This window comes from Leuciscus leuciscus (assembly GCF_965113295.1).
Source record: "Leuciscus leuciscus genome assembly, chromosome: 2".
Taxonomy (NCBI): Eukaryota; Metazoa; Chordata; class Actinopteri; order Cypriniformes; family Leuciscidae; genus Leuciscus; species Leuciscus leuciscus.
In genome coordinates, this window is record NC_138726.1 from 4163297 (window position 1) to 4177429 (window position 14133).

General features: G+C 40.1%; 1 protein-coding gene across 2 annotated transcripts in view; it reads left to right on the top strand.

Moving 5' to 3' along the window:
• The window catches only part of ankrd11 (ankyrin repeat domain 11), a 157147-nt gene extending 143732 nt beyond the window's left edge, over positions 1-13415 (top strand). The window contains exons 9-13 of one of the 2 annotated variants that reach the window (XM_082160878.1): positions 55-7070; positions 8276-8374; positions 8724-8867; positions 8966-9058; positions 9679-13415. In XM_082160878.1, the coding sequence (XP_082017004.1) occupies positions 55-7070; positions 8276-8374; positions 8724-8867; positions 8966-9058; positions 9679-9864 (7538 nt within the window). In that variant the 3' untranslated portion in view covers positions 9865-13415. The remainder of the gene's footprint in view (positions 1-54; positions 7071-8275; positions 8375-8723; positions 8868-8965; positions 9059-9678) is intronic. The other variant, XM_082160879.1, reaches the window with a different exon arrangement.
• Positions 13416-14133: the final 718 nt, after the last annotated feature.

Here is a 14133-nt window from a genome sequence, read left to right on the forward strand (position 1 = left end):
AGTGCAGGAAATGTGTACCATATGCTAATATTACGATTTTTTTGTGCATCTCAGCAGATTCTTCTGAAGAGGAAGATGCCCCATCATTTGCCCCATCCAGCTCTGTTGATGGCAATAATACAGACTCGGAGTTTGAGAAGGGCTTAAAATTAAAAGGGAAGGGCATGGACCCACCCAAATCTATCTCCACTCCGGTCAAGGATGAGTACGAGTTTGACGAGGATGATGAGGAGGAGCGTGTCCCACCTGTGGACGACAAGCATCTGCTCAAGAAAGAGTTTCGCAAGGATCCCGTCATCAAGACAAACAACTTTATCTCCATACCCAAGATGGAGGTTAAAACCTATTCCAAAAGCAACACGCTAACACCAAAGAAGGCTGTGCGCAGGATCCTGTCGGACAGCAACAGCTCGGATGAAGACGACAGGACTTTGTGTTTTACACCCACGACCACACCAAGGCAACCTGCACCTCAGACCAACGCAAAGAGCCGGGAATCGACGTCACTGAGCTCCAAGCAGCAAAAAGAGAAAAGTAAAGTCAAGAAGAAGAGGAAGAAGGAGACAAAAAATAATGTTAGTAAGGAGGTGCGCTTTGGTAAAGTGAACGACAAGTTCTGCACCTCAGACTCTGAGATTGGGGACTTGGAGAGCGAGGATGATAAAGGATCCATGCAGAGTGCAAATTGTGTAAAGGACTCTTCTACGTTGAGCCTTAAAGATCCTTCTGTCTTTAGCTCTCTGTCAGTTTCTTCTTCATCCTCATCGCATGGGAGTCTGAGCTCACAGAAACACACGCAGTCTCTGGCAGAGCAGCACCCAAAGCAGTGGAGGACAGATGGCTGGAAGACTGTGTCCTCTCCACCATGGTCAGATGTCAGCTCCCTCTCGGACTCGGTCAGAACAAGGCTCTCTAGCGAATCGGACTACTTGTCTGCCGACTCCAGCGTTGAGTCTGTGAAACAGGTGAAAAAGAAAGTGCAAGATAACAGAAAGAAAAACAACACGCATGCCAGTGCGGTAGACAAAAAGAACTCTGAGTTTTACAAGAACTCAAACACAGATGGAGCCATTTCTAAAACAGACAAAGATGGAAAGGTGTTGAAGAAACACAAAGTGAAACACAAACACAAAAGTAAGGAAAAGGATAAGGCTCCAAGTGTTGTGTTGAGTCAAGACATGAATGAAAAGTTTGTCAAGAGCTTTTCTTTTGACTTTGATGATACACGGCAGAAATCGCTAATTGTTGACACGGAGTCGCCTTCTGAAAATAGGGTCAAACTTTCAAAACATGAGAAAGATCATTTTAAGAAGGAGGACCGATTGTCTAAAGGTAAATCTGAAGACAAGGACTGGCCAGGTAAAGAAACTCAAAGGGTGGTCAAAGAAGAGAGGTCAAAGAAGACAAAGGAGTCAAACAAGGAAAAGGTGAACAAAGAGGAGAGGGACAAACCTTTAAAGACTGAGAAGGAGAGAATTATAAAAGACAAAGCAAAGGAGGAGAAGCAGAAAGCCCATAAAGATGATAAAAAGAAAAAGTCTAAGGATAAATCTCTTAAAATTGACAAAAAGAATGAACAAAAAGAAGAAAAACATTTTAAATCTGAGAAAAGCATAAAAGAAGAGAAGGAAAAGTCTAAGAGGGATAAAACTATCAAGGAGGAACCCGATTATGAAGACTATGACTTAAAAAATCACTTACTAGAGGAAACCAAAATGAGTGCATCAGATGATCCCCATGATCGGTGGCAGTCAGACATGTCTTCTGACAGTTCGCTTTATGGAGATGACAGCTGGGACGCCCCTGTAAAAGAATACAAATCAAATAATGCGGTCAAGTTAATTGTAGAAACAGTGAAGGAGGAAAGCAGGGACCGAAGAAAGGAAAATAAAGTCAAAGATAAAAAGCCAGATCATGGAGATAAGCGTCCTGAAAAGGAAACTGCATCAAAGAAGAAAGACAAGGAATCCTCTGAAAAGAATACTGAAAAGAAAAAAGACTGGACAGATAAGCAAAAGTTCAATTCGGGTCAGTCATTGGAAAAGGAGAAGAAACGAAAAGAATCAGCAGAGAGTGTCAAAGAGAAAAAGGAGAAGGATTCTGTGGAGGGCAGCAGAGACCGAAAAGATTCCTATGAGTTTACTAAGGAAAGGAAAGACTCCAAAACAAAACAAGATTCTCTGAGAGATGACTATGGGAGTGAGGCCTTCTTTAAAGACAAACCAGAGAATGAAACCACTTGTAAGGCTGACCCCAGAGAGAGGAACCACTCTGGAAAGGAAAGGGAGAAGAAAATGGATGGTGTGGAAAAGAAAGAGAAGTCCAAAGGAGAAAAACACAAGGACAAGCCTAAGGACAGAAATTTGGACCAGGAAAAGGAGAAACCTGAGAAAAACTCAATTGATAGATCAATGAAAGAGAAAGATCTAGAACGGACCCCCAAAGACAAGCGGGATGGGGCTAAAGAAAAGCATAAAGATTCTCATGTCAAGGACAAAGAAAGGAAGATGTCATCTGAACAGATTAAAGATAAGAAAGAAAAGACATCCCAGGACAAACATGCTGACAGAGAAAAAGATTTCCTGGAGTTTAAGAAAGAGGAGAGAAAACCTGAAAAGGCGAGAGAGAAGACATGGTACACTATTGCAGATATTTTTACAGATGAGAGCGAAGATGATGATGACAACTATAATGGGGGCGTTGCAAAATTAAGTGACTCTCTCGGACTATCAGATTCTCACAGGAAAGATTCCACACCAGACATAGATGAAATTGATAATTTCCAAACAGATAAACATAAGAAATACTCTGAGGGGAAAACACATTCCACAGAAAAACAAAAGGAAAAGGAACATAAAGATAAGAAAAAGGAGAAGGCATCATTTGATGCTGGAAAAGAGAGAAAAGCCTCCATGGAAAAACACAAAGATAAAAAGGACAAAGATTCAATTGACACAAAACACAAGGAACGTAAGGACAGAGCATCTGTGGATTCAAATCAAGACAAGAAAAGCAAGCAGAAACTTCTTGACAAGAAAGATGCCAGTGAAGAAAAGAGCAAAAACAAATACAAAGACAAGGTAGAGCACTTAAAAGAAAGAAAACTCTCAAAGGGGAGTGGCGAAAATGAGAAATCGTTGTTGGAGAAACTTGAGGAAGAGGCAATGAATGATTACAAAGATGATTCCAATGATAGAAATAGTGAAATTTCATCAGACAGTTTCACAGACAGAGGTCATGAACCCGTTCTAAGCAGCTTCTATGATTCCTCCAACATCAGTATACCTGACATGTCCGAGGAGAGAAGAGAGTCTATATCCATCTCTAATCCACAGGATAAGTTCAGAGAGAAAGAGAGGCATAGACATTCCTCATCCTCATCATCCAAAAAGAGTCATGACAAAGAAAAGGAGAAAGTCAAGAAAGAAAAGGGGGATAAAAAAGACAAGTCGGAGGAGATCAGAGAATCATATGGCCGCAGAGAAAGCTTGCCCTTTGACAAAGAACCCATGCCTTTGGAGGCTGACCCTTACACTTTTCCATATGGTTCCAAAGTTGATGGTGAGGATGACTTGGAAAAGACTCTGGAGTTTGAGAAGGAGATGTCCAAAAAAGACAAGACAAATAGTGTAATTAACAGTGAGAAAATAAAAGACAAAAAGAAGAAAGAGAAGCACAAGGAAAAAGTGAAAGAGGAAAAGCATAAATACTCAGATGGATTTGGGTCCTTCAGACACTCAAAAGAAGAACAAAAATCTGGAATGAAGGAAAACGCTCAAGTCACGAGTCTTAAAGAGAAATCTAAAGAAGACTGTTCTAAATTTGATGGGAAAAATAAGGAGAGGAATAAAGATATCATGGACAAAGACCGAACAGATCTCAAAGCCAAGGTCAAAGATGAGAATGACAAATTCAGCCAGGCAAAAGAGACAACTCGAAAGGACAACCGCCCTCGTGAAAAGCTTTTGGTTGATGGTGATCTCAGACTAACAAGTTTTGGCAAAATGCTTAGTTTAAAAGATCAAGAGATTGAGGAGCGCCATAAGAAACACAAAGAAAGAATGAAACAGATGGAAAAACTGAGGCATCGGTCAGGTGATCCAAAACTTAAAGATAAAACTAAATCGAATGAAGAACTTAAGAAGAACCGCAGTGAACTTTCCAAGAAATCTGGTTCAGTGGAAAGTTCTTTGAAAGAAAAAAAGTTCAAAGATATTGGCCTTCCAACCCAAATGATGTCACCTGATAGAAAGCCGATGCCTATGGACAGTCAGAACTCAAAAGACTGGCTTGCTGGCCATCAAATAAAGGAAAATCTTCCTGCATCTCCTAGACCTGACCAGAACAGACCAACAGGCGTCCCCACCCCAACATCTGTGATCTCATGTCCAAGCTATGAGGAAGTCATGCAAACTCCACGCACTCCGTCCTGCAGTGCAGAGGACTATCCTGATATCATATTTGATGGTCTTGACTGTCAGAATTCCTCGGCCACCACTATGTCCATGAACGCCTGCTCCCCTTCCTTCTTCGATAGATATTCCAACTCATCGAATACCTTCCAGGAGGGAACATGCATAACACCAGCAAAGAACTTGCAATTACCCCTTGTGAGTCGTTCTGTCACCTCTGATGTCAGAAGACCACTCGAGAGTGAGTTCAAAGTAGAGGCAGAAAAGTTTTTGCAACAGCAACATATACCAGAAGGCACAGCATTCGAGTCTTCAGCCTCGCATATTACAGAGGACAAGATGGCAGCTGACAGACTTAATTGCCTTTCCCCAACATACTTTTCACCCCCTATTGAGATGATGTCTCCCAGGCCTGACCTATCACAACATGATAGAGTTCCTGATGAAGCACCTTCTGTAAATTCCCTCAACGATGGCATTGAACACTCGGGGAGTGTTTATAACAACTATCTCATGAAGCCCTCAACTCCAGTCCATAGACCTGAACCCCAGGAGCCTTGTTTGGATATAGCGGCTCCCCCAACTCCGGCTCCTGCTGCCCTTCCTCCCATGGATATTGATGATCTCTCAGAGCCACAACAAAGTGGACCGGTTTTAATGCCAGCTCACCCTGTCAGTGTGAGTGACTACTTGCCTCCTGTTGTTGAAGAGCAAGAAGAGGAGGAGGAGGAAGATGATGATTTTGTTGAGGATGACACAGAAGTTCACCACGCTGAAGACGAGTCCAGAAACGATCCCACATACTCACTCGGGATTGAGGAATCTGACAAAAAGGCTTGGCTTGAATGTCCAGATAGAAGAGATCCTGATGAAATTCCTATAACACCAACCCATCCACAAGACAACTACATGGAAAACTCATGTGATCAGCCCTTAGCCTGGAATTCAGAAGTACTCATGAAATCACCTAATGAGAGTTACCGAGAGGTCGAGGCTGCCGTGTCAAAGATAAGCAGTCCATATTCACACTCCGATTGTGATTTGCAGCATATCCCGAGTGTTATGCCTGTGACACCACCTCACTCTACTTATTCCAGAGTATACTGTCCATCACAAATATCTGACTCTCATTACGAGGTCCACAAAGACACAGTGGAAGACATTACATCACCGGAAAGACCTGAAACAGAGGCACTGGAGTCAGAATCACCTCGACTAGAAACTTTCTTCACAGATTGCAAACCAGATCCCGAGGAAGTGCAGATGGACCTAGAGCCCCCATGTATGATGAAAGACAATATCCAAGAGTCTCCCACCTATGTTGCGGAGAACTGCATCTCTGTAGCCCCACCAGTCAACCAAGAACCTGTTGTTTCATGGGTAGATCCATTCCCTAGTGCAGCTGATGAAATGGATGACATGGGTCCTTTCTCTATACCAGAGCTTCCTTTCCAGGAGAAGGAGATGCAGGAGCCTGATATAACAACCCCAGAGATTGCAGAGAGTAAGCTTCCACCTTCTCAGACAAGACCTCCAGTTATTGAGACAAGCGAAGATGTTGATATAATGGATGTTGACTTGACGAGTCTGTCCAAAGCATCTTGTTCTCCTGCAATTGTGCCTCCTACCGAATCTGGTCAGGATTTGGTTCCTCCAGTCAGTGAGGATGGATATAGACCGCTGTGTGAGTTGGAGCCAGAACCTCAGAACATCCCAGATGTTCCTCCCATGAAAGAAACAATCCCAGAGGAGAGGGAAGCATTTGAAGAAGTGGATGAAAAGCTAAATTTGTTTTCTACTGACAGTGAAAAGGACAATGAATACAGGCAAAAAGAAACAATCCCGGATACAATGATGCCATCTGTTATGGTACAATATTTGGAGCTACCAGCCACCACAAAATCACATATATTAGGACAAAATCCTGTGGTCGTTTTGGGTCCCTCATGTAGCCCTCATCCTGTTCAGGTTCAATCTGTCTCGATGCCTAGTAGCACACAAGTATCAGAGGCCCTTGAGACAACCGCCAAGTTGTCTGTGACTATACCAGTGTCTGAGGCACCCAAGAAAATTGAGGAAATACCTCAGAGGATGACCCGGAAAAAGGCTCAGATGCTGGCCAATCAGAACAAGCAGAGCTCATCAAGCATCACCTCTTCAGTATCCTCCTTACCAATCACAACAAGTGTGACCACTTCTTGTGTCACAGTAGAAAAGGAGAAAGAGCCCATCACCTCAACCACAGCTCAGACATCCACTCCTTCTGTACCTCCACTAATCACCAAATCAAAAGGCAGGCCTGTCGAGGACGATGACAACCAGTCCCAACATCCACGCAAGAGAAAGTTTCCTAAATCTGGCCAGCAACAGGTGCAGGTTCAGCTTGTGAACACCGCAATGAAGCAGACTCGGGAGATGATCCAACAGACTCTGGCAGTCATTGTGAATGCCATCAAGTTGGATGAGATAGAGCCATACCACAGTGACCGTTCCAACCCCTATTTCGAGTACCTTCAGATCCGCAAGAAAATCGAGGAAAAGAGGAAGATTTTGTGTTACATAACTCCTCAAGCTCCCCAGTGTTACGCAGAGTATGTGACGTACACAGGCTCTTATCTACTCGATGGCAAGCCTCTGAGCAAGCTTCATATTCCAGTGGTAAGAATTTTGTTTTTGTGTTCTATGCATAAATACTCTTAACACCTAACCATAAGCAGCATAATTATACTGACAAGAGACAAGACGTTGATGATGTTGATATGGTGGTATTATTATTATTATATATAATATTAGGGGTGCAAAGGATCAGGCTCCACGGTTCGGCATGCATGTGATTCGCGGATTAACTGCTAAATTTAACCATCATAGAGTGAAAGTTTATAATTTGGATGGGTTTTCTCTTGCCAATTTACACATTCAAACAAATTTAAGTGCAGAAGAGGTGACAATCGGGACTCACGCATTCTGTGCACACGCAGAGAGAGAGAGAGAGAGATGCACATTTCAGAGAGCATTTGAACACCTCATTTATTTGTTTCCTTGCACTTAAATGGACACACACACACACAATGTGTGCAAGGAAACAAATAAATGAGGTGTTCAAATGCTCTCTGAAATGTGCATCTGATACTTGTGTGCTATATTTGTTTCCAATGGACACACACACACAAAATTATGTCAAAATACCCATCTAAATAAGGCAAGTATCCTCTCGGTTATGTCATGAGTTGAGAAAGAAACCAGATGTTTGTCAGTATATCCGGTCCGTGCATTCGGTCTTAAAGTGACGGGAGCCTAATATTCCTGCTGTTGTCGTTGTCATTAATGTAAAAAAAAAAAAAAAATACAGCTTTAACAAAGATAAAACTATATTTAATTTCTACAGTGAACAAATAGTGTTGTTTTATTTTAGGCTTAATTATCAATTTCTGTACCTGAACACTACTGTTAGACTTTGTAACTTTTAGTATTCATCTCTGCTTATAATTTGTTCTTATTTTATTACTGACTGTTCACTTGTTTTTTAATAATGTTTGACCTTTATCAGTTAGCCTAGTAGTTTTTGATGTAGTATCAAAGAACTTCAGCTGAGCTTTAAGTAATAAATGAAAAGCAAAGTCACACCACAGTTTATTTTATAAATTTTTTTGCTGATCCGAATTTTTTTTTCGATCCGTGGCTCAAAAAACGTAAATGATCCGAACTGTGATTTTTGTGATCGGTTGCACCACTATTTAATATATTATATGGAGCAAGATTTTGGACATCATGCATTGGTTAAAACACAGTATATCTCCATTAATGCATTCCCATTGTTGAGATATAGAGATGTACTTTCTAAACTCTTTTCCCTACTATCCTAGATTGCTCCACCTCCATCTTTGTCGGAGCCCCTGAAGGAGTTATTCAGACAGCAAGAGGCGGTTCGGGGAAAACTAAGACTGCAGCACAGCATCGAGAGGGTAAACTCTTACTCTTTGCCTTTAGTCTTTCTTTATTTTCTCTTCTTGGCTTCTCTCCTCAATGCATCACTGAGCTCACTTCAAAAGTCCACCCGGTTAGCATGTAATGATCACACGGCACAAATCCTTTGATTCATCAAAGGCTTTGTGTAATAGAACAGCAAGTTATCTGCAATATACATGTCAACTAAGCAAGCATTTCATCTCATTTTCTTCTGATGTTCTTACCGTGATCATTTCAAAAGACTGTTTACTAGCTTTGTCCCTTGATTACTAGATGAATGCCCAAAGGGTATCAATGGATCAGTTGGATCTCTAGTCTTACTCTGATTTTATGCTCCCCTTACAGGAGAAGCTTATTGTATCTTGTGAGCAGGAGGTGCTGCGTGTTCATTGCAGAGCAGCGAGAACAATCGCAAATCAGGCCGTTCCTTTTAGTGCGTGCACAATGCTGCTGGATTCAGAAGTCTACAACATGCCATCAGAAAGCCAGGTGAGTCCTCATTTGAGCTATTATTAACACGTTAACGATGTTACAATGCCTACGAAAATGTACATTATATTACGTTTCTAACTAATGTTGATCTCCAGGGGGACGAAAACAAGTCTGTGAGAGATCGCTTCAATGCTCGGCAGTTTATCTCCTGGATTCAAGATGTGGATGATAAGTACGACCGCATGAAGGTGAGGAGGAGTTTTTTATATATACAGTACAGGTCAAAAGTTTGGAAACATTACTATTTTTAATGTTTTTGAAAGAAGTTTCTTCTGCTCATCAAGCCTGCATTTATTTGATCAAAAATACAGATTTTTATTTTATTTTATATTGTGATATATTATTACAATTTAAAATAATTGGTTTTCAATTTATTATACTTTAAATTATAATTTATTTCTGTGATGCAAAGCTGAATTTTCAGCATCATATATTTTGAAACCAAGTTATTGTTTGTAAATTTCGATTGTAGATTGTAAAAATCGACTAATTAAAATATAAACTAATGTTTTAAAAATTTGTTATTTGGCAAGTGACCATGGTATAAGCGGGTTAATGCCCTTCGAGGAGGCAACCGTTCACGCCTCGCCGTCGTCCATTAATACCTGACAATGGACACCTCGTCGGGCATTAACCCTTACTTAGTGCATGTTAACCAATGAGCCTAATTGTAAAGTGTTACCAAAAAATCAATGTATGAATGTTCAGTGGAACATTTTTACCTCTTCAAGTCATTTTAACCCTTAAATGTGCAAGCATATGTGTATATTTATCCCAAAGTCTAACCGTGAGCATCTTCTCCCGACAGACGTGTTTGCTAATGCGTCAGCAACACGAGGCCGCGGCTCTGAACGCAGTGCAAAGGATGGAGTGGCAACTCAAGGTACAGGAGCTGGACCCCGCGGGACACAAGTCTCTGTGCGTGAACGAGGTTCCCTCCTTCTACGTGCCGATGGTCGACGTCAACGACGACTTCGTACTGTTGCCTGCGTGACAACGACACACACTCAGACTCTGAGAGTTCGGTCTAACATTAACCATCTTATCAAAGAGACATCAAACAAAAGTTCGGTAAGGGCTAGCCGGTTTGAGGAGATTCTTTGAGGAAGAGAGAAATATATATTATATAGAGAAAAAAAAGGTAAAACTCATCCTTTTTCCTGCCCGAGGAGGAACCGTTCGTCTTTTACAACGGGGAGAGGGAAAACACACAACTTGCACTTTTGTCCTCAAGTTTTTTATGCTTTTGTTTGGGATTTGAAAAAGCAAAACTGCTTTGAAACCTCCCGTCGTGGGTTATCTGGGCGAACATAAGGGACAGGTTTTTTTTTATCTGTCCCAGCCCATACTGAGTTACAACAAACAAACAAAAGAGCTTGAGACGGGTTCATCCACTATTGTGCAAGAGGACAGACGGCACTGGTGGACACCGGGACAGATGTGCAGGCACACACAAAAGACACATAAAGAGTGCGACGGGAGTGCTAGCATAGCTTCTCCTTGTTTGGACCCGAGTCTATAATGCTAAAGTGGTGGAAAGAACGACTTTCCTGCGGTTCAGGCCCATGTTCAGGACAGCTCGGCGCCGAGCAATGAGGAGAAACTGCGTTCGGTTTGTGGAGACGACAGTGCATTTCGTCCCAAATGCTGGATTAAACGCATGGGCTGATGGTCCCGAAGCCACGCCTGGTTTCTAAACGAGTGCATAAGGAAAAAAAAAAAGACTAATAATGTAAGAGCAAATGTTGCTGTCACAAATCACGAGAGACGAGGACTTACAAGGTTTTTTTTTTTTTTTTTTGGTTTATGTCTTTCTTTTACTCGGGCATTTCATTGTTCCCTTTCTGAGGAAGTGACTTGAAAAACACTACAGAGCCAACATTAGTTTAATGGAAAAAAAAATTGAAAATGGCAAAAAATAGCAAAAAACGTGTAAAAAAAAAAAAAAAAAAAAAAAAGGTATTCCGTAAATGATGTACAGTTTTTTATAATCATTAACCGATGTATTCTCGCTGCCTTCTAGATAATTTATTTTGCCACACATTACTGCACAGTTGTAAATAACTTATGTACTGTAACATCACTCAGTTAAGTGTAAAAAAAAAATAAATGAATAAAAGTTATCATTGTATGTACAGTTCACTTTCAGGCAGCACTCCCCTCCCCCACACATCACCTCCCTTCCCATAATCCCATGGGCCAAAAGTTGAACACATCGTCAGTATTTTCATGCAATAGTCCTCAAGGTTTCTGTCCAAAGTAAATCTAGATCATCATCATCATCTTCATCTTCATCTCCACTTCTCTCCTGATTGCTCTGTCAGGGCCACGATCATAGTTTTCAGATGTAGCAGAGTGATTATGGATTTATTTAAAGAATAGTAGAGGTATATTATTCATCGTTTTATTACACAAGTATATATCTTAATAAAAAAAAATAAAAAAAAAGTATAAACCAAGAAAATGCCTTTATACAGTTTAACGTCTTTTTTTTTTCTTTTTTTTATTTTTTTTTATCTAAAGCTGCACAAGTCATAGCTAGGATAGTGATTTGGAGATGAATACACAAACCACCCCATGAACTGTATAGTACGTATTTGAATTTATTATTCCACATTGTAATCATGGGAGTTTTCGTGTCATGCCTCTGCTCACGTTATCCGTACGACTCCGGTTCCTGATCTCTCTCCCGCTGCACTATTACACCCCCGTTCTTAAAGCGTTCGGGGAATCGCTCAGACATCACCTCTCCTTAGTTTCCAGCATTCCAGCTTTTCTCTCCTTCACTGCTTTAAATATTCTGTTTAGATGCTGAATCAACTCCGCAGTTCTTTTCTCCCGAAGCGATTGAGTTTTTAACTCGTGACTCTTTAAAGGTCACTTTTATTGCCTGACCGTGATGTGGACTTTTACAGGTCATTATGAGACACACACACACACACACTTCCGTTCTTGGACTCACTGTTTGTATACATGGGCTCGCTGACTGTTTTAAAAAAATATATATTTAACATCCTTGTTAATCACGGTATTTTATTTATTTAAACAATTTTTTTTAATGCACCAATGTCAATTATTCTCTGATTTTATTTTGTCCGTTACCATCTTTACAGTACATGTTAGAAATCATCAATCAACCTAGAGGGGAATAGTGCAAGAGTTTTTTTTTTTTTTTTTTTTTTATAAATAAAAAAGTTTTAATTATTAGATTTTTTTTTTTTTGGGGGGAGGGAGGGGGAGGGGGCTTGAAATGTGTTTTGATATCTTACCCTTTCTCATTACCTGCCTGTACTTCAGTGTGAGGTTGTGTGACGTTTGCTTAACCATCCAGGCTATAGTGTTTTAATTTCTTTTTCTTTCGATCTTTCTTTCTTTCTTTCTCTCTTTTGTTTTCATGTGTGGTTGTGAGTCTGTGAAGATCCCACATGACGCAGTTGTGTATTGTGTGCATTGAGTCTGGGTGCAACAGGTGTCACTGTTTCCGCAGTTTTGTGTGTGCATTGCACAACAGAATCTCTACAAACTCAACAGCTTCTCATTCAGATTTCAGTGCTTTCTTTTTGTGTTGCAATGAAACGCCATTGATTTCAGATCAAGTGCTTTTGATGTTATTCGGTGCATTTTTTTCGCCCCACAAATGAAATGACTTGTTAATCCAATGGTTTCTGTATCATCACTAAGCCCCTGTTTACAAGATATGTGTCCTCTGACCTTTGGGTTCCCACAACTGATTCAGTTTTAAAAGGCTTGGAATTGTGATGCGATACAAAAATACCACCTGATTTCCACTAATTCAGCCACGAGTTTCATCTGAGACTCGCTTCTATCGTACACATGCTTGGCCTGACCTCTGTCTGCAACACATTACCTCTAATAATTACACGGATTACTGATTAATTCCATATGTAGATACGATAGATTAGGTGTGGAGCCACAATTTCAAGCCTGGTTTTAAAACATGTTTTCACAACACATCTCCTCTAACACATGTTGAACTCTATATATAAATAGTGAGAAATAACCTATTTATTATCTTTCTGACACCTGTGGTATGTTTGAGTTGAAGGTCTCCGCTGTGTAAATTTTCCTCTTGTAATGCGTGAGCGAGACGTTGTACATAGCTGTAAATAATATTCCAGGACGTTTTGCACCCTCCTCTTTGTACTAGTCCAAAACTTGCGTAGAATGTGAGATTCTAACAGCAACGAGACGTGTCGCACTCGCTGCCGGTGATGTAACAATGTATCTTTTTTTATTTGTACAATGTAGTTGAATTGTGTACATATTGTTGGAGCAGCTATGGGGGAGGGGAAGGGGGTTTGTTGATGCTATTTCAGTGCTGTCAGAGATCCAGTACTTTCACCTCTTTAGCTGTGTTGATATCCTGCGATTCAAAAAGCGAGAAACTAAAAAATAAAATAATAAAAAAAAATTAACGGAGAGGAAAAATTCTAAATTGTTATTTTCTACACTTGCATGTACAGAGAGCGCGAGAACTGCTGTTGTTCCTCAGAGATTATGTTCGTAAATAAATTTTTGAAATGACTTGGCTTCTGTTTTTTTTTTTTTTTTTTTTTTTGAGAGCTGCAATACCACACATCTGCCGCAAGAGGGAGCCAAAGTGATATAAAGTATTTTTTTTAGAAGTGGAATGTCAATCATTTGTTAACATTTGCATGGCAAAAATAACCTCAATAAATGTCATATTTCACTCGACACATCATAGCTTTAACCCACAAACTAAAATATTTGATTAGCACATTCTGGTCCAACTCCACAAAGGGTGTCAATTTCTACTGAATATTTCTCATGTTTTGGACATTCCTTAATCTTGACTATTAAAAAAATACATATTTCTATGTTGTCTGTTGTTGTCAAGTGCATATGTGCCTATAAAGAAATGGTTAATTTAACACTAACCAGGTTATCATGCACACAATTAGAACCTGGGTTTCACTGACACTAAGATATATATAGATATATATATTTTTTATTTTTTTTATTTTTTTTTTATCATGAAATATGAAAACTCAATTAAATGTATTAATCAAACCAAAAATTAATAAATACAACTAGTTGAGTAAATAATGACTTGTTTTAGAAATACAATGTGTACTGTATACTTATACGGAGTCATTGTGGGTTTGTCATGTTTGTGCAACAGTTACAGCTGTAAAAATATGATACTTCTAATTTTAGTTTGAAGGACAGGATTATTAAACAAAGCGAAACACACATAGAATAAAACTGCACCGACTGCACA